Source organism: Prosopis cineraria, unplaced genomic scaffold (assembly GCF_029017545.1).
Source record: "Prosopis cineraria cultivar Desert tree isolate PC_DT_omini unplaced genomic scaffold, ASM2901754v1 PC2, whole genome shotgun sequence".
Lineage (NCBI taxonomy): Eukaryota > Viridiplantae > Streptophyta > Magnoliopsida > Fabales > Fabaceae > Prosopis > Prosopis cineraria.
The window spans coordinates 15,853,234-15,878,525 of record NW_026555333.1 but is presented as its reverse complement, the minus strand read 5'-3'; the positions used below and the strand labels follow the sequence as shown (position 1 = coordinate 15,878,525).

General features: G+C 33.0%; 1 protein-coding gene and 1 pseudogene across 1 annotated transcript; both read left to right on the top strand.

Annotated features, from left to right (window-relative positions):
• Positions 1–5,051: 5,051 nt before the first annotated feature.
• On the top strand, positions 5,052–6,671 carry LOC129304153 (probable methyltransferase At1g29790; annotated as a pseudogene).
• An 808-nt stretch (positions 6,672–7,479) lies between these two features.
• Positions 7,480–23,354, top strand: LOC129302564 (potassium channel SKOR-like). Its single transcript, XM_054941498.1, has 14 exons — positions 7,480–7,717; positions 8,917–9,247; positions 11,556–11,780; positions 12,926–12,989; positions 13,998–14,337; positions 15,186–15,481; positions 16,680–16,760; positions 17,843–17,941; positions 18,344–18,565; positions 18,712–18,897; positions 19,684–19,759; positions 20,026–20,320; positions 21,800–21,921; positions 22,963–23,354. Exons 1-14 carry the CDS (start codon positions 7,480–7,482, stop codon positions 23,202–23,204), a joined length of 2,817 nt encoding a protein of 938 aa, XP_054797473.1. The 3' UTR covers positions 23,205–23,354.
• The last annotated feature ends 1,938 nt before the right edge of the window (positions 23,355–25,292 follow it).

Below are 25,292 nucleotides of genomic sequence, written 5' to 3'. Positions count from 1 at the left end.
TTTAAAATACCTAGCTGTATATATATATATATATATATATAAAGCTACATAGTGAACTCTCACCTTAATATCTCAAGCCTATTTGAAGTTAGCCCCACTACCCAAATATTGTCAAAGATTGTTTTGTTTTAGGGATAAGGTTTACTTTTATCGCACAAATTTTTTTCTATGAGCGGTGACTATTTTGTACTAATAAATAAGGTAATTTTTACTTGAACAATTTTTTCAAGGACACAAAAACCATTTTTATTGGTCACTCATTAACTTTGTCATTTTTTACTGATGTAACATATGCGTAAGGCTCACTCATAATGAAAGGTAGGACTTTAGCAATGTCCCTTGATGCTAATTTGTACTTGAACATTTTTCTAAGAACGTTACACACCCTTGAAATCTTTTTTTAAGAAAACTGAGTACCTTGAAGTTTTGCTAAAATAAAATTTAATAAATATTGTTAAAATATTTAATATTTTAATATTTAATAATTTAAATATTATTATTTATAAATTGGAAGAAATTAATAATCATCCAAAATATTACACTATCCAAATTTAATATTTTAATATTGTACAAATTTATATTAAAACTGGAAGAAATTAATCTCCGAGTTGTCAAATAAAATATACCTCCCAATGAACAAAGGAATTTCTCCCTCATCTCTACATACTCCATTATTCTCTTGTCAAGTAACTCATTTTGTAACACATTAATGGGATAGATGATATCTTTCAAATAAGTAATTTTATTTGGCATGTTGGTCATAGTCTATCATGTTTATGATTTCACCTCTAACATTACAACACATAGAGAGTATTAAATTTGGGTAGTACAATATTTTGGAGAGAGACCATTAATTAGCCAAAAAAAAAAGTATTAAAAATTTAAAAAATTTAATCAATATTAAAAATATGATCGATATATAAAAATTACAAGTTATCTATAAATGTATGAAAATATACTTTGAGCTGTTAATATTTAAAAAATAATTTATAAATTTTGAATAACATTTATAAACAGTAATCTTTAAATTATTATATATAAAAATATTAAATATTTTAATAAATTTACTAAATTTTATTTTAATAAATTTTAGGGTACTTAGCACTTTTGAAAAAAAAATTTCAAGGTATCCAATATTTTTAGAGAATGAGTCGAAGGGGATATTAGCATTAAAGACATAGTTAGAGTCCTACTTATTATTATGTGGGCCCTACACGTATATCACATTAGTAAAAAAAGATAAAATTAATGGGTGACTAATAGAAGGAGTTTTGTACTTATCGAAAAATTGGGTTCAAGGAAATTGCTACAGTTATTAGAACATGATGCCAAATATTTTTGAAAAAAGTTCATGTAACATCCCAATTTAAATTTTAATAGTTAATTTGGGTTAATAGAAATTTTGAAAAATATTTAGAGGTAAGCAAATTAGTAGAAAATAATTATTAAATCTAACTTAGGATATAATTATAAATTAAAATAAAAAAAATTAAATTAAAAATTAAATTAATTAAAAAAATTAAAAAATAAAAAATAAAAAAAATATTATTAAATTATTATTATTATTATTAAAAAAAAGAGAAAAGGTAAAAAAAACAACAAACAAACGAGAAGAACAAGAAAACTTTCGGCCGTGCACGTGTAATCATTATATTTATATAATAATAATAATAATAAAAAAAGAAAGAAGAGAGAGGAAGAGAAAAATAATAAAAAAATTTATGGGACCCACATTCATTTTTTAAAAACCCACCGTTCTCTCTCTTCTCATTTTTCCTTCATTTCTCTTCTCTTTCGTGTGCGATCAGAGAGAGCGTCTGTGAGTCAGGTCGCCAGTGCGAAGATCTGAATTTTTAAGGTAAGAGTTTTTGATAGGATATTTAGGGTGTGATTTCAAGCTTTTCAAGACTAAGTGTTTCTGTCTGAAATTTTTTCTTAGTCATCCTTTCTCTTTAGTTTCTGATTTTGTGGTGGTAGAAAAATTAGGATCTGGAAAAGGGATGAATTTATGTTGAATAAATATGGTTTATGAGGTTGTTAGTAGTATAATAAATGTTCTAGAGTATAAATTTGTTGATGATCTTTGAATTTTGTGGCTTATGGATCAAATTCTAGACTAGATCTGAAAATATATGTTAATTTATTGAGGTTTAGATGATTATTTGGGATGAAAATAAATTATTATGGCTATAGCATTATGATTCTAAGCTAGAGACTTAATTTTTAATTTTTGGGTATTTTAGGTGCGAATTTATAAAATAAAAAGAAAATTTTGATAATAGAAATTAGTTTTAAAATTGATTTTTAGATTATTAATGTTTATTGATGAGTAAAAGAGGAGTTAAAAATTTTACTTAATAGTATTAACTCTAGATTTGTATTAAGATTGAGATTAGGAATTATGTTTATTTTTAATTCTATTATTAGAATTATTTTATTAGTTTCAAAAATTGAAACTAATATTTATAAATAATATGTTATTTGTAGATTGTATTATTGGTGAAAATTGTAGTGGGAGAGAAATTGTAAGAAATAATTCATTAAAAAAGCCACAAGGTAACCATGCTTTTAATTTGTGATTAGTGTTACTTCATGTTAATTGGGTGATTATTGAGAAAATTATGAATTTGTAATATTGTATAATTGTGCAATATTATTATGAATTTGTTTGATTATTGTGGGAGGTGTTGGGAGACTTGCTATTATTGTAGTTTTTATGTGCCACGTGGTACGCCCCTATTGGAGCTCAATAGGTGGCTTGTAAGGGCTCGGGCTAATTTACCTTTGGCCGGATAATTTAGCACCGAGTGAGGGCTACAGCTCGAGGTTAATGGAGGGATATAAGGATAGTTGTTTGTATGTATTGTAATATTTCTTATAATTGTTGGAATTATATTATTTTTAATTTTTACTTAATAAGCACACACTTAACTGTTTGTATACACTATCATAAATTGGCTTTGGTTACTGGGACTTTGAGTCTCATTATGTGGTTAACAATTTTCAGGAGAAAAGCCACGAGTGACACGTGGAGGAGTCTCAGAGGCTTAGTGGCATAGATCCACTGTCTCTTTTGGGTATTTGATTTATGATTTAAAATGTGTTATATTGCCAATATTAGGGCTTTTTATTTATTGTCAATTATATGAATATATAAATGTAATCATGCCTTTCAAATTATTTCTATTTTTAGTACAATTAGATGACTGTAATTTTAATATTTGGTTTATTTTGGACTGGTTAAAATGACATGATTATAAAGACAAATAACTGGCTTGTGTTCAAAATTGACTAAATTGCTTATTTTACTCGTTGGGAGTATAAGGATGGACAAATGTGATTTAGTTTACTTGTTGGGAGTATAAGGATGGACAAATGTAATTTAGCCTAAAGGCATGTGAGAGGTAAAAATTTATCTGAAATGTTATATTGTGTGAGTTGAAGCTAATTATAAAATATTTTATATTAAAATTATTGATATAAAAATGTGTTGGGTGGCTGTAACCCAACTATGGTTAAGTTAAATTATTTAAAAAAAAAAATTGGTGTGTTACAGTTCATGAATGAAAACGAACCTTAGCCTTTTATTTTATTTTTTCTATTCTTGAGCCAATTTCAATTTTTACCTAAAACATTAAGATTTTTAAAGCAACATAACATTACAACGCCCTTTTTTTTTATGCTTTCTAGTACATGAGACCAAGTATTGAAAAAGTAAGATTAAGCCATATATGTGTAAGTATTGAAAAAGTAAAAATGAAAGTATGTGAAATAATTTATTGTGATTATTTCTCCTTAATATTTTCAAAAAAAATTCAAGATAGACAATGATTAGAAAATTGAAACTTCATGTAGGAATGTGAAATGTGTGAACTAAGAGTCTGTGGGAGGGTCTGTGAGTGCTGGCTAAGATGAATGTTAATTTTATTTTATTAATAAAAAAAGAATTTGAATATTTAAAATAAGTTTATTTAAGTTCATTCTTGACTCAATTTTTTTGAATTTATTTGGGCGTTAGAATAAGCATAAATTAAAGAAAAATTTATAGACTTCTAAATCCAATTGTAAAATTTTTTAAGTTTATTTAGATTAGTTTATCAAAATCAAACTTGACTCAAATTACAGACTTTATTAACGTAATAATAAGGTGCAAATTTGGTAGGGTCCGAAAACTGATAAATGAAACTTGCATATTCAAGAGCTTTCTTCAAATGGGTTCTTTTGTAAAGATTTCAAATGGACTTTTGATACCATCAAAGAATACCTCAACAACATGTTCTTATGGATTGTATCACGAAAAGACTCGTGAACTGTTAAAAGTCCGATCCAAATACACCAGAAGTCGCATGAAGGATTTTTCCTGACTCAGAATGCACGGTTTGGGCCCTAAGACGCTCCCGGTTCTGGCTTCATTCTGGTTCTTCCAAAGTGCCCCGTCCAAAATCGATCAAACCAGTCCAATCCACAAAACGGCCCAAATGGTCAAATCAAGGCTAGTCATGGTCCATTCCGTTTAAGAACACTCCATCACAGGTGTTGACTAATCCCGTGACCTTGAGCAACTTGAAAGCCTTGGGGCTAGGGGAGCCTATTTATTAATTTACATGTCTACAATTGCATCTAATTACTCTGATACCAATTGTCTTATCTCTCATGTGAAGAAAAAAGAAGAATATGATTCCTTTACTATTATAAGAAATTGAGTCAACACACAGAAACAAGAGAATATGTATGATCCCGATCCGCAAGTGTTGCTGCTCTGAAGTCAATGTTCTCCCCGCATCTGATGCAATCTGTGACCCATCGGCCATCACATATTGCCAAAATATTTTTAAATTACACCGATCACCTTAATCTCAAAATTACAGATTTTTGGACGACTATTTCACTCTAACAGTTGTAATATATATATATATATATATTCTATAAATTAATGACTATGAACATGAATTTATTGGCAAACTGTTGACTTTCTCCAAACTGACATTAGCTCTTAGAGTCATGGCTTCCCTCTTGGATTCTTTGCATTAATATTGATTATAATAACAATTTTCCTGTAAGCCCTAACTTAGTACTTAAAAATGGATTGCTTCACCACGAAGTGACCCTAACCACACTCAAAACAACCACCTCCCATGGAGGCGTCTTCTCAGTCCAACACCATCCCTTCCAATTTACCCTTCCTTTTCATTCTCTTATTCTCAAATCTCTTCACGTTGTTCCTTTCCTCCACCTTCTACTCATCCTCATGCACTCCCAGTTTTTCGGCCACTGCCGCCACTGTACCCCCTCCTTCTGACGACCTCCCGCTGGAATTCTTGGCTTTCACTTCTGGTCAACGTCTCCCACTAGGCTTCAACCGCAACTTCGCCTCCGACACCATCCACCCTCCCGTCGGCAATGGCTGCACCCTCTCGCCCGTCGAGCTCCGTCACTTCATGTCCTACCAAGTCAACGGCTCCTGCCCGATGACGAGCTCCTCGCACAGAAACTCCTCCTCAAGGGCTGCGAGCCACTCCCCCGCCGCCGCTGTCGTCCCGCAGCGCCGCGTAACTCCATCGAACCGCTCCCTCTGCCATCCAGCCTATGGTCCACCCCGTCCGATTCCTCAGTGGTCTGGACGGCCTACACCTGCAAAAGCTACGAATGCCTTATCAACCGCAAAACACAAAAGGGCTTCGACGATTGCAAGGACTGCTTCGACCTGAACGGCCGGGAGAAGCACCGGTGGACCTACAAGAAATCCAAGGGTCTCGATTTTAGCATCGACGACGTTCTGAGAACCCGCAAACCCGGGTCGATACGGATCGGGCTGGACATCGGAGGCGGAGTGGCATCATTCGCGGTGAGGATGAGAGAAAGAAACGTGACGATCGTGACAACGTCAATGAACCTGAACGGACCTTTCAATAACTTCATAGCTTCTCGTGGGGTGGTTCCTCTGTTCATGAGCATATCGCAGAGGCTTCCGTTCTTCGACAACACGCTGGACATTGTGCACTCGATGCACGTTCTGAGCAACTGGATCCCGGAGACGCTGCTCCAGTTCTTGTTGTTCGATATATACAGAGTTCTGAGGCCAGGTGGGTTGCTGTGGCTGGACCATTTCTTCTGCGTCGGAGAGCAGATGAAGGATGTGTATGAGCCGATGATCATGAGCGTCGGATTCAAGAAGGTGAAGTGGGTGACGGGGAAGAAGCTCGATAGGGGACCGCAGATGAAGGAGATGTATCTCTCGGCTTTGTTGGAGAAGCCATTGAACAATTCTTGGTGACTCTACTGTTAGCATTAGTCACGTCTTGTTTTGTTCTTCTTGTTTTTTTCCCCCGAGTCTAACATTTTCATGCACACTGTAGTTTGTTTTCTTTTATTTATTTATTTTTTGTCCTGTAGGGTTAGGGGCGACGTGGAGGCAATGCTTAGTTTTGTTGAATAAAATATTTTTGACGTTAATTTTCTCTCCTGTTCTCTATAAGAAGAGAACTCATTGAAAGAATGAAAAGGTGCTTCAGTTTTTTTTTTAATTAGGTTCTTTCTCTTAAAACGGCTTAATGACAGATGTTTGCTATTGTTTAAGTCATATTAATTTGTAATCGGAATTTCATTTTTTACCTTGTAATTAATTGTAATTTCATTGAGATCGCTATATATGTTTTTGTTAATTTCTCTTATATCTTCTTAAAGATCTTATCTGAGTTATGTTGTTTTGTTTTACTTGGGACATGTTTTATTTTCAAAGTTTGATAATTAATATTACACGATTTTTCAAAGATGATTTAACTAATTAATATAATATATATATATATATTAAGTACTGTGTTTGACAATGCCGCTGTGTCCTCTGGTTGGCCAATCTCGAAACACGTTCGGTAGCGCGCGCGCGCGTGTTTTTTTTGTTTTTTTTGTGGATTGAAATTCGGTAATGCGTTTTTTAATTTAAATACTCTTTTTTGAAATAGTAAATTTTACAAGATCGAAAAAACCATGATTTTAGCAGCAAGCTAGAGAGCAAACACAAGTAGGTTCGAACTTGACCATAGTTTTGCGACCCAAAGCTATTTGCTCTGACTTTTTTCTAAAAAAAAAAAAAAGTTTTTTGCATTAAAGTACAAACTTACGCCAAAACATTTTCAAAGAAGTGCGATTAGTATTCTAACGTTTTTGAAAGGCACAATATCATCCTCATGTTTTTAATAATGGGACAATGTTGCCCTACACTAACAAAAATAGCTAACGATGTTAATTTAGTGAAATGGGCCGACTCTTTGATGCCACGTGTGCAGGAAAATTTTTTGACTATTGCCACGCAAGCTAGTTCTTTGCCCCTTCATCGTCTTCATCCTCACAGTCGGATGGTTTTGTCTTCTTCCCCCACCTCTTCGTCATTATCTTCGTCTTCCCCCATCATCAACAGCAATTACAGTCTTGCTTGAGCTCTTCTTCTTCCCCTTTCACTTGCCAAGATTAGATTCATCGAGAATGCAGGATTCTTTTCCTTGTGACTTGAAGACTGCAAGATTAATTACCTTCGTTAACCCTTTGTCGGTGCCGTCTTCAAATCTCCACTCTTCAGACTTAAGGATTGCGATATTACTTCCTTCCTTACTTTGTGACTCGAGATTCATTCCTTGCTTCCCAAGATTCGATGGCCGAACTGATTGGAACTCCAGCATGTGTGCAACTGATCTCCAATCACGTTCACTAGTAGTTTGGTCTGGTTTGAGTTTAAGAACATTGACTAGCAATTTCTTCTCACTAGGATTAGTTCTTGTCCAAAATAACACGAATTAGAATTGGTGTAATCATTGAGCACACGTGAGACTATAAATATTAGTTCTCATGTATGCTATTGAGTGCGGCACCCAAAACCCCCATTCATTATTCTAACCAATACTAATATCCTTGTTACTTATTGTCAAGTTCTCGTTTATCCAGACACTATTTTTTTTTTTCCTTTCCAATTCTTGATTCAAATGATATCGATTAATCTGGGTATATTAATATCAAATGCTATGGATTATGTTTTTGCTGCAATGGTCTAGATGTATAACTCAAATGCTATGGATTATGTTTTTGCTGCAATGATTGGGTGTGTGGCTTTTCAAGATTTTGCTGCCATAGTTTGGTACAAATCTCAAAGGGTTATGTTTCTCAAATTCAATGGAGTATGGCTTTCTGAGGGGGTAGGAGGAAGAAGAAAGTGTGTCTTGCAGGTGGGTGTGAGGACAAATTGAGGATGAGGAAGAAGATCTACGTGGCACTGGTCAAAAGTACTCAAACGTATGTGGCATTAATACGTGGGATCCATTTGAAGAAATTAACACGGTTACCTATATCTGTTAATACAGGGCAACATTATCCCATTTTTTAAAAATGTGGAGAATGACATTTTGCCTTTTAAAATGTTAAGATATTAATTGTGCTTCTTTAAAAATATTTGGGGCATATTTATAATTTGGTCCTTTTTTTTTTCCTCGAGGCTTTTAGATTTAATTTGATAACCATAGATTTTACAAACCCAAAAGCTCAGCCAAACCTGGTTATAAATAATTTAGGAAGGTTTTCAGGCACCGAGATTGGATTGATCTCTTGGACGACTCAAGGTTTTTCTTGGTCATTTATGATGCTTTTAAAATATTTGGCTCAATAACTTAAGATATTGCATTTAAGATATAGGGACTGAATTATAAGAGAATAAAATATAGAAAACGATTTAAGTGTAAAATACCAAAAATATAAGGATTAAAGCATTAATTTTTCCTTAGTTTTTTTCAGGTAAACGAAAGTTCCTTAATTTTATTTTATAAGGGCGTTTGTAACGTTTCATAAATAGTAATGCAGCTCTTGTTCGCCAGGTCAAATCTGTTTCCTTTTACTTGCCCGGACTCTCGTGATCTGCCTGTATAAAACATCAAGATTTCGCTGAAACAAAACTGGACAACCGTGTTCCCAATAAACCTTCTTTGACGACGGTGAAGCTGGAGAAGGCAAAGGGGGATATCAAGTGGAATGAAGCGTCGTCGTCCTCTGATTCTCCTTTTTCTTCTTTTTCATCTTCGTCACCGTCGTCTTCATTGGACGATAGAGAGTATAAGGTGATCAGGGACGCGAATGACCAGTTTAGAGCATCAGGAAGTCGATTCGAATTGTTAAAACACGAATCAGATTTGAGGAATTTCGGTCACCAAACCTTTCTCAATGGCATCAGTGGTTGCTACAAAGACTACGTGATTCACCCCAACAACAGGTTCGGGAATCCCTCCTCCTCCGAGTATACTTCTTATTTTAATATTCACAATATATTAACATAAAATAGGTGTTGTTTGGCTATTAAGTTCTTTGAAGAAACCCATAATCCTTTACAAAATATATTTAAACGTGCTTTGGGCCAACTTCAAATTTTTTTACTTTTAAAATTTACTCCCTCTGGTCCACTATATGGGTCACATTCTAGAAAGAAAATGTAGTCCATAATATAGGTCATCCAATGATGATGACTTTGCATTTTAAGATAAGATAAAGTTCTCAAAACACCCTTACTATAAAAGAAAATTGAAATTACTTTCTTTATTGTAGAGGGAGTAGCTTTTCTATAAAGTGTGGGAGATAAATACAAAAGGATAATATTATATTGATTTGATCATTTTTTTCCTTTTTCATTTGAGAGTTAGTTTTAAAATTTTATTTATAATTATTCTTTATATTTTTATTGTGTTGGTATTAATGAGATTGATAAAAATAATTTATAAATAGGATCGGAGGGAGTATATTTTAAATTAAAAACATACAACTTACTTATCAATTTTTGAAAAAAAAATAGAAAAAAATTACATTCAGATCTCACAAAAGGAGATTCATTATTGAAAGGTCTCATGAATTTCATAAAATATTTCTAAGTTCCAAATTTTGTGAATTAACAATTTGATTAAGGGTATTGACAATTAGGTAATGATTATTTACAACTTATAAGTTGTCCAATTATCAATACCTTTAATCAAGTTGTTAATATATATGATTTAAAATTTAAAAATATTTTATAAAATTCATGAGACTTCTTAATAATAAACTTCTTTTTGTGAGACTTGAATGTAATTTTTTAAAAAATATTCAAACATAAATTTTATTATAATAATTGACTTCTATCAAATTAATTTTTACCAAAATTATTTTTTAACAAATAAAAGTTGGACAAACTGAAAATCAAACACACACTTATTTTAGTCAAAATATTTTTTTATCTAACAATAATAAATATTTAGTGCGTGTATACACATATAACTAATATATACTATCACATAGTTTTAAATTTGAAAGAATTGAGTTTACAATTGTCAACATTAAATAAGTAATATTAAAATAAAAATTTAAAGAATGATATTTGAATAGTATAGTTTGGGTAAAAACTTTGGAGAGCTTTGATATTTTTTTATTAATTTTTTTCCAAAAGTTTCATTGGATGCTTAGTTGCATTATTCATGAATAATGAGTAGCAGAACTTTATACAAATTTTGTGTACCTTTTTAATAATACAAATTTTAAAAGATCGTGGAAGATAATTAGATAAAGTAAAATTGAACCTTCTAAGCAAATGATCCGATTTGAGTACAGTCGTGCAGTATGCATGCAGAGTTGATATATATATATATATATATATATATATATAAAATATTGATCTGATGCCGGGTTGAAATTTGAACTAACGCTCACGGACTTAGTAATTCGCTTTCTTTTTGGGGGTGACTGGGAGAAAATGGTTGGTGATAATTTCGAGCAAATATAGCAGGCAAAAAATGCACCTATACGCTCTCTCTGTTCTTACATACAAAACATATTTTAGAATTTTTTTGTTTCTAAATATAAGAGGCTGTTGGCATATTTTTTAATAAATAGACCATTATATTTTTATTAAATTAAAAAAAATATAAGTACTCTCATTAATTTACTTTGAAAAAAAGATATTCATTTTTATATTTATAATAATTAGGGGTAAAATTGAAAATGTTACTATGCTTTTAATAAAATAATTAATTTTTTTAATTTGTGTGATTTAATTAAAAATATTTTGTATATAAGGACGAACAAAGTATGTAGCTTGTCGTTACTTCATTCGTGTAATAAGCCGTTGCAACTTTGGCAACTTACTGTTATATATGTAAAGGATCTCCTTTGCATTTCCCCCGCTGATTTCGAAACAAGGTAAGAAGAGAGAAAAACAAAACTACCGGAGGTAAAATTAAATGTTGAAGCAGTAATGTGCTTTCGGTAGTGTTGATGTTTGTCGTTTGCTTAGTGACGATGGTTTAAATCATTGACGTCCTTGTATTATATTAGTTACCAGAGAGTGATTCTTACTATCTACTATCATGCAGTAATTGAGGCATCGAGTAATTTTCATCTATATGCTTCTTGTTCTAAGATCTGCATCTCGTTCAGCCCTTAAACTGATTACACAGTAAATCCTAGGCATGAACGGAGGATTTATATATAATTCTTCTAGTTCAGAATGATATTTGTATTTTTTTTTAAGATTAGGAAAATAATTAAATGCATAGCAGGTGGTATCGGGCATGGACAAAATTCATATTGTTATGGGCAGTGTATTCATCCTTCTTCACCTCGATGGAGTTTGGATTTTTTCGTGGATTGCCTGAGGATCTCCTTATACTGGACATCATTGCACAAATAGCTTTCCTTGTAGACATTGTTTTGCAGTTCTTTGTTGCTTATAGGGACACTCAGACCTATTGTATGGTTTATAAGCGAACCCCTATAGCTTTGCGGTAAGTTTCAATTCTTTTAATTTCTACTGCTCATGGTTAAGCGATACATCCTTGTTTGCTTGGAATAAAAAAGTGACACTTTGTAATTCATATGATTGATGATTAAATATTTTTTTACATAAAATCCTTATAAGAATTATACAAATACGTTATCATTTATGTTTCTTAAAATTAAAACTTCACTTTTTTTTATAAAAAAAAAATTTACAAGTAGACGTTATGATTTATGAAGTTCTAGTTTCATCTCCTCTAAATATTAGGTCCTGTATTACTATTCCCAAGGCAAAAGCCTGTAAGTCTTTGGCCATATGTACACCCCTAATTGTTTACATATTAATCAATTTTCTGTTGCTTGTTTAATTTGTTGAAAGTGATGGCGATTTGAGCTGAACTATATTTTCTTGATTATCCTGGCCTATTAGGGACGCATAATGCAATTGTTAATAATTTGGCCAATCGTTCTAGTATATTTGAATTGAATTTTCATTCAATATTTAAGTGAGTAATCTTTGAAATTAAACTGAATATATCAATGTTTGAGAATGCTTTGTTAGTATTTAAAATAGCAATTGGCATTTTCAATTAATGAGATTAATGATATTAATGTTAGAAGATTCAAAATGTACTTTAGAAGATTAAATGACTAAACTGAAATTTTGCATAAAACTAGAGTATTAAAAGTACACTTTTGCCAACGCTTTGTTGATTTATCAAGTGTGTATAAGTCCATTTATAAATTATGCCTATGAGAATTATTTGATTAATGAAAAATTTAGAAGTTAAATATACAAATAAATCTTATGGTAAAATTTACAATTCAATTCACTTGAGATAGGACACTGATAAAGACTTGATATAGGAATTTTATCGAGCTATAAAAAAAATCATATAAATACGTATACATGTTATCATTTGATGTGTTTCACTACTAAGTCCTCGGGTGCTATGAATGATTTAATGAAAAATCTTGTTCCCAAATCTCGCGTGGCAAAATAGCCCCTTGGATTTATAAAACTAACAAAATTCCAATCCGGAAATAAGGGAGTTGAATGGCGATGAGCATTGAAAAATCTGCTCAAATGTTGCCATTCTTATTTGTGCATTTATTAAAGTTGACTCACGATTTCCTTTCCCTATTCATGCAGGTATATAAAATCTAGCTTTGTCATTGATCTTTTAGGATGTTTGCCCTGGGATTTTATTTACAAGGTTCTTCTTTCTCTGCATAAACCTAAATTTCTTGACTATATATATTCTTACCTTTAAGTCTTGACCACCTATACCAGTACAGCAACTGTTTGATGTTTGGCTCGTGTCTATTTAATTCAGTGGCATGTATGATGGCATTTTGCATGAGTTCGGCTTCAGATTACTCCCTTTTGCCACATAATGAGTCATTTTGCTTAATAGTAATTCTAGTATATTTTGATTTTTTTTTTTAAGTAAAATGACAACTTCCAGAGGAACGCTTTACCAAGATAACAAATGTCTTATTTGACCTCCCCCCCCGAAAGCTTCAATCATGCCCCATTCTCTGCTCTTTTCTTGTCAAAATTGTTATCTGTATTTATTTAGGATTTGATATATATTCAAGTTTTTTTGTGTCAGTGTAAAGTTGAAAAGTTAATGAAGTTCTACTTACACTCGCCAACTATTAGCTGGCCAAAAAGAAGACAACTTGCGAAGGAAAGGAACGTCTACTTTGGGATCCTGACGTTGTCTCATTTCTCAAAAGGATAATTGAAACTTCCTTTTGTTCTCTGGAATGCTGATAAAATTTTCAGCTGGCATTTGTCTTTGGGTCCCTAGTTGACTGCAGTGATACATGTAGCAGCAACCTTTTCTCATGTAATTGTTTTTGTGCTGAACCTTTTTATGAAGCCAATTAGATTCACAAAATGTCTAGCCTGCCAAGTCCTTGGACCCGAGCGCGTACATAATTATGTCTGCAGCACTTCGTTGGGTGAGAGCTATCAGAGGTTATTTATATTTCATAATTTTCTAATTTTTAGGTGTTACCATGAAACTTACTTTGCAACTCCTTTTGCTTGACATTCGTTATAGTCCTGTCGGTTGTGATTTGAGATATCCGTTTCACCGAATTGCCTAAAGTATTTTAGTAGATGAAGACAGATTGCACTAGAGGTCTTCACGTCTTTTGCTATAATATCTTGTTTTGTAGATTTTTGCTTACTAGGATAAAGCTTTAATGGGCAGGCTTCTGGTAGAAGAGAGGAATTAAGGTACTTTTTGTGGATAAGATCATATCGGGTGCGCAGAGTCAATGATTTTTTACAGCAGTTGGAAAAGGATATACGGGTAAATTACATGTTTACTAGGATTCTGAAACTTCTAGCAGTTGAGCTGTACTGCACTCACATAGCTGCCTGTATCTTCTACTATTTGGCTACCACACTACCTCCTTCCCAAGAGGGCTATACGTGGATTGGAAGTCTAGAGCTGGGCGACTATAGTTATTCACATTTCAGAGATATTGATTTCGGAAAGCGTTACATAACATCCTTATATTTTTCTATTGTTACAATGGCTACTGTTGGTAAGTTACACAATTTATCAGAAAGCAAAATGTTCTTCGTTTTATATATCATCATTAATCACAGAATCATTTATCATAGTCATTTTCAGCTTTAATGCTTTCCTGAACTAATTTGGACGTGGCCAGTTTTATTTAATGCTTTACTAAACTAAGAACCAGCACCTCTGCTTCTTCCATACACCAAGTCTCATTCCACTGACATTAAATCGATAATCTATTGCGGAGCTTATAATTAACATGATAGGGACCTAAATAGGAGGAATGTATTTTAAGGATTTGGTGAATTTGGAGCTCTTTCTTTCAAGCATGATGATGGTTCATGTCAATGTAGAAGCAAAATGGATTCATTAAGGTTAATAGGAACGTCCTCATTTTTGGTTTATGATTTTGATTAATTGATAATCTATCGTCCTCATTGTTATAAATCCCTGTTTTCTTCCTGATGAACTGCTATACAATTCTGAAGCTTTGTGAGATGGTCTACTGGGTATTCTAAGAACCAAAAGAAGAATTTGCTCGATCTTGTAAGACCATTAAACATGCTATACAAAGATTGTCATCTTATGCTTATGGTCCCATACTAGGACTGAAGGCAACTGATATCTGATATAATTGGCAATTGGTAATGTTTTTCGATGTTAGTTCTCGTTTGGTCTGAATATTAGCTGAACCTGGTAAATTACAGATGAGATGGTGATATTCTCTGTGCTTCATGTACCATTCCAGAAATATTTTTGCCTTAAATCCTGGTTTCAAATTCTGTACTATTTTTCTTATCCTTAATGTTCTTCTTAGTGAAAATTGTTTGCGATTTTGTAAAAAATTAAAGATCTTTATTTATTCCACAGGGTATGGAGATATACACGCGGTCAATATGAGGGAGATGATATTTGTAATGATATTTGTGTTATTTGACATGGTTCTTGGTGCTTATTTGATTGGTAACATCACGGCATTAATAGTCAAAGGATCAAAGACTGAAAAGTTTAGGGACAAAATGAAGGATCTCACGAAATATATGAACAGAAACCGATTAGGAAGGGACATCCGTGAACAAATAAAAGGCCATGTGTGCTTACAGTATGAGAGTAGATATGCTGAAACAGCTGTCGTTCAAGAATTACCCATTTCTATTCGAGCAAAGGTAATTGGAGGAAGGAAGGCTTTCAACCTTATTGATGCATTGAGGGTGACACAATTAAAGTAACCATTGGAAATGTTCTTTCTTCTAGTGATAATATTATGATTTGTTATCTTCTTCAATAGACTTTCTAACGACTGTTTTTTACCTTCGACTTTGGTTGGTGCATATCAGCATTCATGCAAATGCACAGTTTAGACTATATGAGATTATGACATCTGGTGTTGTGTGTTTGGCATACTAGGTGTTTATGATAGGTTGAATTGTTACCATTTAGAGGTATATTTTGCCTTTGGATCCTCTCCACTCACGCCTTAAAAAATAGAGTGATACAAAAAATGTGATTGTGTATGTGGACGCATTTCAGAGCTAAACTAAACTGTTTCTCCTTCTGAATACACCTATATTCATTCTGTGAATGTAGAGGATCCGAGCCATGAGTTTTTTCCCTTATTTTGAATTGAAGAACAAATATGTATCCCCATCACGGTCTTGGATAGATATCTTTTCCAGTGGCTTATGTCAATATGTCATTTTGAAGGCTTTGTATATGGATCTTTGATGCTTTATCATATTTCCTTGTTATGTATTCCTGTTCCCCCTTTTCTCTACAAGAGCTCTAAGTTATCATATCCTAACATTTTTTTTTTTATGCCTGGTATTTGGTTTTTTGGTGCTTCCTGCGTCCTTTCTGCCTTGTTGGTATTTATAGAACTTGATATTTATGTTTGGTTGGAAAGGAATGGAGAGGAAGGGAGTGAAGTGGAGATTTTTGATATAAAAAATGTGGAGAACTGGGGTTGAAAACTTTTAATTAATTTTTTTTATTTTTCCTCTTATTGAAATAGAAAATATGGAGAATTGGGGTTGAGTATATCTTCTCTCTATTAAAATTTTATAACCCACTTATCCATTTTTTTTTTAAATCTCCTATCCAATTCCTTCCATTCCCCTCCAAATAGGGGCTAAAGTTATGCTGTTCCTCTCCTACTTTTCATTTTGTCTCTTCCCGATGGTAGATCAATTTAGAAATTTGTCAGTTCCTAATAAGATTTATCTGAAGTTGTATTCTTTGAGATGTCCTCTACAAGTCGGATTGAGTCTGAGCTATTTTATGGAGATTTTCATGTGTTCAAAGAAAGACATGAATTATTTCTTCCAACAATTTTGTTCAATGGAATGGCCTGATTTTTTCTTACAGATATCACAGACATTATATTTGCCATACATCGAAAAAGTTTCTCTGTTTAAGGGTTGCTCTTCAGAATTTATCAATCAGATTGTGAGTATTATTTTCTTTCTAGGCGGAAAATTTGCACGTGAATATAAACTATTTATCAGCTTACTGGCGCCATTTCTTTTCAGATACATACATTAGGTTTCACTTCTCTCATAATTTACAGCTAAAACTGAGGGCAACAATACTTTAGAGCTCCACCATTTTTTCCCCGTTCTATAGACATTAACAGGGAACATGACTTTCTTGGCTTGGCTTGTAACAAGCACGAAAAGGATATCAACCTTTTTATGCCAGCATCTTTCTGCATCCCATTATCATTATTATTATTTGTTTGATAAGCAACTTTGAATTCACAGCACTAATTCCATCCCCAAGGAACAAAGAATACTACTGGCCAGTAAGCCAAAATATGTGTTCATGGCCCAATAAGTTCAAAGGCCCATTTCCATTAAAAAAACTTAAAAGTAAAAAGAAAGAAAGAAAGAAATGTGTGTGTGTGTGTGTGTGTGTGTGTATTAAATAGCAGCAATTGAAGAGGAAAACAATGGATTTCTTCCTCTTCAAGAAATGGGCAAAAAGTTTGGGAAATGGGTAACATTTTGGACAACTCTTCAAACTAGTATAAATAGGTTCCTCGGTAAAGCATTTGGTGTGGAGAATGGTAAGAAAAGCAGGTGTGTGGTAAAAAGGAAGAGAGAGGTGAGGAGTGAAGAAGTGCCATGAGGTGTGTTTGGTGAGCGAAAAGGTAAGAAAGAGAAGTAAGAAGTGGCGTTGAAGGCCGAAGGGTGAAAAGAAAGATGAAGTGAAGTGGAATAGGAAAGGGAGTGAAAAAGTTAAGTAGTATGGAGATTATTGTAGTTTGAACATCCAATAAAATTTTCTTTTTCCTTCAAGTCCTCTCTCTCATTTTCTTCAAGCATATTGGGATTTTCCCACTCAAGAAACAACAATGCTTATTTTCTTTGCAAGCCTATTTATTCAAATTTGAATTCTGACACTCCAGGTTAAACTTCTGTGTGACAAAACAATTGTTAGTAGGTCTATACATATTAAAGAATGAATGTTACTAGTCCAGCACTAATGGGATGTTGAAGTTTATAGCCCTGGTTCTTTCAATCTTTCAGGTTATTCGGCTCTATGAAGAATTCTTTCTCCCAGGAGAAGTGATTGTGGAATATGGAAGTGTTGTGGACCAGCTATACTTTGTCTGTCATGGTGTGCTGGTATAATTATGCATTTCCAAAATAAGTAGGGTGAATTTGTATTTTTCAACTCTTATTTTTTTGTCTTCCTAATTTTTAATGTTCATATTTATAGCTTTTGAACCATTTAATATAGAGACAGACAAATGTGGATGCTCTTTTTAGGCATGTGAAATGCTCAAATCTAATGTTTTTTGAGTTGTTTATTTGGCATCACATGATAAATCATTTTTGTAGATTCCAATTTAAGAATCTTGCAAATGTACTATATGTCTTGAGCTGGTCATTAAATAAAAATTGAATTTAATTTTATATGAAATTTCAAACCATATTCTTTCAAATTATTCTTTTTAATTTTTTTTCCTGGAGACGGATTTCAACCAGAAATAGTTTGCTGAAACACTAGAAGTTGTCTATGCGCAGGAAGAAGTAGGTACATGTAAAGATGGATATGAAGAGACAGTTTCCCTTCTACAACCTTACAGTGTATTTGGAGAAATATCTGTTCTTTGTAACATTCCTCAGCCATATACTGTTAGGGTTTGTGAACTATGTAGGCTTCTGCGGCTTGATAAACAATCATTCACAAATATTGTTGAAGTATACTTTTATGATGGAAGGAAAGTATTGAACAACCTTCTAGAGGTACTGATTGTTGTATATAATATCTCACCCCTTTAAGTTTGAAATTATACATTTATTTGAGGTTCATATAATTCTTAAGTTTTATTCTTTGGACAACTAAACATCACATAAGTGTTTTTCGTGAGAAAGCATTACCTAATTTGTAGGGGAAAGAATCTTTTCATGATAAACAATTGGGGTCAGACATTACTCTTCATATTAGCAAGCAAAAAGCTGAACTTGCTTTAAAGGTCAATAATGCAGCTTTTCAAGGAGATCTGTATCAACTAAAAGGTTTAGTTCGAGCTGGAGCTAATCCCAACAAGACTGATTATGATGGAAGGTCACCCTTGGTGAGGAACTTACTTTATTAAGATGTCTTGTCATTGATTAGTTTGCGCAACATACTATGGTGTTTGACTTAATCACTTAATTATGGGAGTAGGCAAGTTTGAGGTTCGTGTAAATTTTATTTTTGAAATTTTCTCCTTTTTTCTAAAATCTCTCTCTTCGTTGCAATGTCCCATAAATCAAGTAAGGGTAAATAAGCAACCCAGTAACTTGGCTAATTGTGTGTTTGGGCCAACAATGTGTGTGTGTGTGTGTGTGTGTGTTTAAATCGACTACACCAGTCGTGTAAACTACTCCCTTGCCATCAAGTTTTTTGATCAAAACATGAGAAAGAAAATTCTAGAAAGACAACTTGCGCGATGTTATTTATGTAAAAGTTATTCTTTTGTTATTTTTATTGAAGGATGTAATAGCAAAAACTTCATAATTGCACTCAACTTTTGCCTTTATACTAATTGTATAAAAAACAAATTGTGTTTGCTATGGTTTCGTCTTTGGCAATTTGGCAACCTTGTGAAATTCATTACTGTCTATTTATTTGAATAAAAATCTATTTGAAGAATTTGTATCCCAATAAGTTCCGCAATTTACTATCTCTTGCTGTATGTGAAACACAACTCTGTTCTATTGAAAGTGAAATGGGTTGGTCCTCCGATTCAGTTATAGCAGGTTGCACTTTGCACGTGATTTCCTGTAATTAACTCTAATGAGAAAAAGCACTCCAGCATTCTGTTATGAAAAATATATTTCTGCTATGACCAATATTTTATTTTATTTTTTGGCTACAGCATCTTGCAGCATCTAGAGGATATGAAGATATCACACATTTCCTTATTCAGGAAAGCGTAGATGTCAGTATTAGAGGTAAGTAATTGTCTGATTTGTCAAATAATCTTGGGACAAATATTTGCAAAAATCCCTCAAGAATTGATATTGCATTCTCTGATGAAAACATGATATGCATAGAAACTTTTTTGAAAGCGACAATTATATGATCTAAGGAGCAAAAATAAATAAGTGCATGTTTAAATTGGAAATGTTAATGGCAAACACTTCAAAACGACACTAAAGTTTCATCCTTTTTATTGCTGTAATGCTGATGAATATATTTGATGTGGCAAACATTTTAGATAACTTTGGGAATACGCCACTACTTGAGGCTATAAAGAATGGACATGATAGAGTTGCTTCCTTACTTGTTAAAGAAGGGGCGTCAATGAGGATAGACAATCCGGGTAGTTTTCTATGCACAGTTGTTGCAAGGGGTGATTCAGATTATGTTAAAAGGCTATTATCTTACGGTATGGATCCTAACTCAAAAAATTATGATTACCGATCCCCTCTTCATGTTGCCGCTGCTGAAGGTCTATACTTCATGGCAAGGTTGCTATTAGATGCTGGGGCTAGTGTTTTCACCAAAGACAGGTGCAGTTGAATAACTCATTTTGCATGTTTATGCTAGCTTAACTTGCTTATACAATTTGAAACTCGAGAGCATACTTTTTCTACTTGACAAAATTGGAAAAAGCATGGTGACTTCTGTTTATTTAGAAGGTTGGACATAGATGTTTTCAGAAACATAACTTCTTTATACTAAATATGTTATGGTATCATGTAATCAAAAAGTGTGTGTGTGTGTTATGGTATCACAACAAAAGGCTTGATGAAGGATTACATAAAGCTTGAAATTAATGGATGTTCAAATAATGTGTAGATAAGTTTTACCCATACAAGGACTTGAAAATCTTTTGTATCAGCAACAAATAGAATTCCAATACCCTCACTAAATGCATAACAAGACCCACGAGCCTAACAACAGGCACAACTCCCCTAAACTATGATATGAATTAAAAAGAAGTATGATATACTAGCATCTTGCCAACTAGAAATAACTTTAACCTATATTAACCTGAACAATCTTACAAGCCCGTTGAACAATAAAATAAATACCATGCTTCAATATCTTTTCTCATAAAACTTATGCATTATTGATTTCCTTTTACCTTGCTTGTAATTGTAGGAATCTTCATATTGTTATTGCTATATTGTCTTCTAAATTTGTTGGCTGCATCTTCAATATTATGGGAAACAAACAAAAAAGTTTGAGCATTCGTATCCATGTTGATTCAGGTATTGCAGCAGTGACTAGGAATATTGCTCTGTAGTGAGATAGAAAATTTAATGAGGAGTCCTCTTGATCACCCCCTCTTAATTAAGTTAAATTTTTGTGGGGCCTTTTAGGCAACCAACGTCATTGATTCTCAAACTGATATGAATTGCGAAATAGTTGAAGCTGTAGTAGAACCTTACATCAGGGCATTGAGCCAGGGACTACCTTTTTCCTTCATGAGTCAAACTTTAACAGCTGGAGTATAGTGCATTGGCATAGCCTTATTCCAAAAAAGAGAATAGAAGGATTTCTCTAATGCTGATTGTCAAAAGATCTAAGAATTCATATTGTGCTTTTTGTGTAGTTTATGCTAAAGGCATAACGAGTAACACTGATCTCCATCCTAGTTGTTTTCCCCTTTTGGCAGAAAATTATATCAATACTAACGACTAAATGCAAGCTGGAGACTTTTGCTTGGTAAATTTGTTGATACATGAAACTCATCAGTCAGTACTTCCTAAACCTCCTACTGGCTCCTTGTAATTCTAATTGTAATGAAATTACTTACTATGTCTTTCCCTTCATTTTCTTAATTCCAAGAATGTCCTTTCTGATGGAATTTCTTTGCATTATATGTTGAAGGGTATCTTTTCTATTACAGAATAATGGGATGAGGATATAATTCTGTATATTTCTTGACAGACAAAGAAATCTTATTTGTTGCCCTTTCCTTTTTCACTGATTCATGAAAATGAAACCAAAAGCTAAAACTGTTACTTTTTATTGCACTGCAGATGGGGAAATACCCCACTTGATGAAGCCAAGATGAGTGGGAATAAAAATATGATGAAGCTACTAGAAGATGCAAAGTCTGCTCAATTGTTGAAATTCCCAAATCATTCCTCAGAATTTACTAGTACTCACTTGATAGCATTATTCTGTTTTTAACCTAAAAATACATTAATAAAAACTGTTCATGAACTTGTTTTACAATAGTTTAAATGTCAGAGTGCTTAGTTTCTTGACATGATACTAAACCAAAGCGAGATAATTGGCACATTGTCCCCTAAGGAATAACATTAAAGATTTGTGTCTAGCTCAGTTTTACTCCATGTATGTGTTGGGACAGCAAAATGAGTTTAGCCTCATAAGAAGTAGCAAGTCACAAGAAACATGTTGTATCAACAGTTATTGGTAGAGATAATTTAGGAGAGTAGAAAGGGAGAGGATTATATTAGAGAAAGGAAGACTTCTATTAGAGAAAGTATATTGGCTTGATAGATTTAAGCATTATTTATAGGAGTCATAAAAGGATCTACATTTAGTACAACTTTCAACCATCATCTACTAACATTAAATGCACCTTCCAACTTATATTTATTCTTTCTAGCTAACATCTATATTTAATACTATTCTAGAAAATAGACTCAAGATATTGGACCTAAACTTGGCTCATGGTCTAATGGATCATGGACTTAAGACTTCAACCCAAAATAAAATTTTCTCTTAACTAAGGGATCACGAGAGATCATTTAAAATGTCACATAAATCTAACATTTCAATGGAACTTATGAGGTCCACAAATCAAGTTTTATTTATGTTTCCAACCTATGTTAACCTGAATTGTAAAATGCAAATATAAATAGTCTAAACCGGTGATGACCTTTGTAGCTTAAACTTTTGTAATGTGCAATGTAATTTACTCCATACTTTTTCATATGAATTTGGCTGGGATTCGGTTCCCAACACCTAATCACTGCCAATTCCCCTTTTGCTAGTAAATATACAAATTACGTAGTTGTGAAGTATGTTTCATTGCCAACCTGCATTAGAAAAAATGGTTATTTTATTTTTCTTGATGCCTACTACTAAGAGATGGAAAAAAACATATTCCAAATTGATATCTTTTATTTAAAAAAATAAAACAAGATCTGAAGTTTTCTTTGCCCTTTTACAGATAAAATGCACCCAATGAAATGCACAATATACCCTTTCCACCCATGGGATCCAAAAGAACTTGGAAGATTTGGAATTGTATTGTGGATTCCACACACCATTGAAGAGCTTATGAAAAGAGCAACAGAGCAGCTAGACTTTTCTTCTGATTCCTGTATTCTGTCTGAAAATGCAGGTTTAATTACTGATGTTGACATGATCAAAGATGGCCAGAAGCTGTATTTAGTCCACAAAACGCAATAGAGATACACGTATTGTAGCTTTCATATAACACATAATTATGTGTTGTAAATGTATCACTCTGTTTGCTTTTATAGGCTTCAGAAACCATTTAGAACTGGCCAGGAGTAGGGAAGGATCAGGAACGTTTGTCGAGGTGAAGGGGGTACAATTTACGGCATTTGTGATGTATATGAATAAATTTCCAACGTCACAGATAAATATCTTCATTTTTTAAATCCACCCTCATGTTGTAATTTTGCAATTGCCACAATGACACATAACGCCAAGATGAGAACATCATGGAAGCGAAAGTCCAAATAAGGTTTCTTGATTTTAATGACCTTTTTACACTCTAATTTTAAAGGACTTTGCAATAGTTGGTGATTTCATTTCCCTTTTGAACATGTCGTTGATCTACCATTCATATGTATACTTTATTACATCATATAGGTATGGCGTTAAGTTACAAGCACAAGGTATGTATAGTTGAGATCATATGTACTAAAAACTTTTCTGTTGTTTGAATTTATCTCTATTCAATTTCAACATTGGGTTTGGCCAATTACTTATCTCCAGTATTAAAAGATCTTCGCCATGAATATTCCACTTTATTGTAAATATTTCTCATATTATACTTAATACATGCTTCATTGATGCTCAGAAGTCTGAAAGCACTTAGTCAAAAAACTCATTCCCCATATTTGCGAGCAACATAGGATGAGGTTTTATTGTATTTTAATTGTTTCATAGTTATACAACTCCTTTCTTCATTGACTCCACAACGATAGATAGAAGGGCAAAGTGATTTATACTTAATAGCATGTTTGGATGTCCGTTTTGGGACACACACAACATCCGTTTCCCAAATCCAATGGAAACGGACATTTTGGGTGTCCTAAAACAGACACATAAACACACGCTTAGATCACAGAAGTTTTAGCTACAAGATCAAGGTTACTGCAGGAGTCAGTATTGCATATAAAAGTCAATTTCTGAAATCTTACTCTTTAGCCACACAATTAAGGTTGACTTATATGTTGAATCTGTCGAAAGTGTTGTTGGGCTTGTGCATTTGCAGATACTGCATCATCTTCTTCCTCAGCGTTCAACATGCTCTCCCCAGAATCTGCAGTGAACTGTGACTGAGAAGCAGCAGAAAAAAGTTCACCAATTGACTCCATGAAGCAGCTCATGAGCGGCAGGCATGAGCACACAATAAGTCCTCCTAGTCTGATATTCATGGCCGATTGATTGAAAGATTCTGATTGCCAAAGCTTTTGCTTATTGATACATTCACTGTGCGGAGAATGGTTTATTTGTAGCCAAGCTAGACAGGCAGGAAGCGTCTTGGTGATTGGCAAATTGTCAAGCCTACAATAATTGACTCAGGAAGCGCCCAACCTCTTCCACAAGTAATAAGGGGGCAAAGAACTTGTAGACCAAGTCAAAAAGGTCAACGTAAATACATAAAACTAATTTTAAATTATTATAAAATTACCTTTTTAAGTAAGATTTTCAGTTCAAATATTATAAATAGGAAAGAAAGGAATAAATACTGAAAGGGTTTGAGTTTCTCTAATTGATTTGCTCCTCCCGCTTCCAATTAATCAAGATGCAATACTATTTTTGACTAATGAAGAATTTAATAATTGAAAATTATATTTTTATTATTATAATTTTATTCAAATTTTTAAATTTCATCTTGAGTTTTGTGTATTAAAACTTTATTAATTTAACTACTGATATATCAACATATAAAAACCTAATAATCAATATCAATGTACAATGTAAAATATATAACAGCACATAATATTTATAAGACATGATTGATATTTATAAAGCTCGCTTTTCAAATTTTACCCAATACATGTGACTTGTGAGAGCTATCTAGATGTATGTTACATCTTAATGCTCGAAATCTATAATTTGTGATAACAATAAACTAAAAATACAACAATTACTCATACAACAGAACATAAATATATGATATAAAATCTATGGGGAATCACATTATTCATGCATCATGAATAGTGCTGGTGTACTAGTATTACTAATCTCCTTCTCATGCCCTTCACCAACTAAGCAGGCGCCTAACTAGTTGGTAAAAAT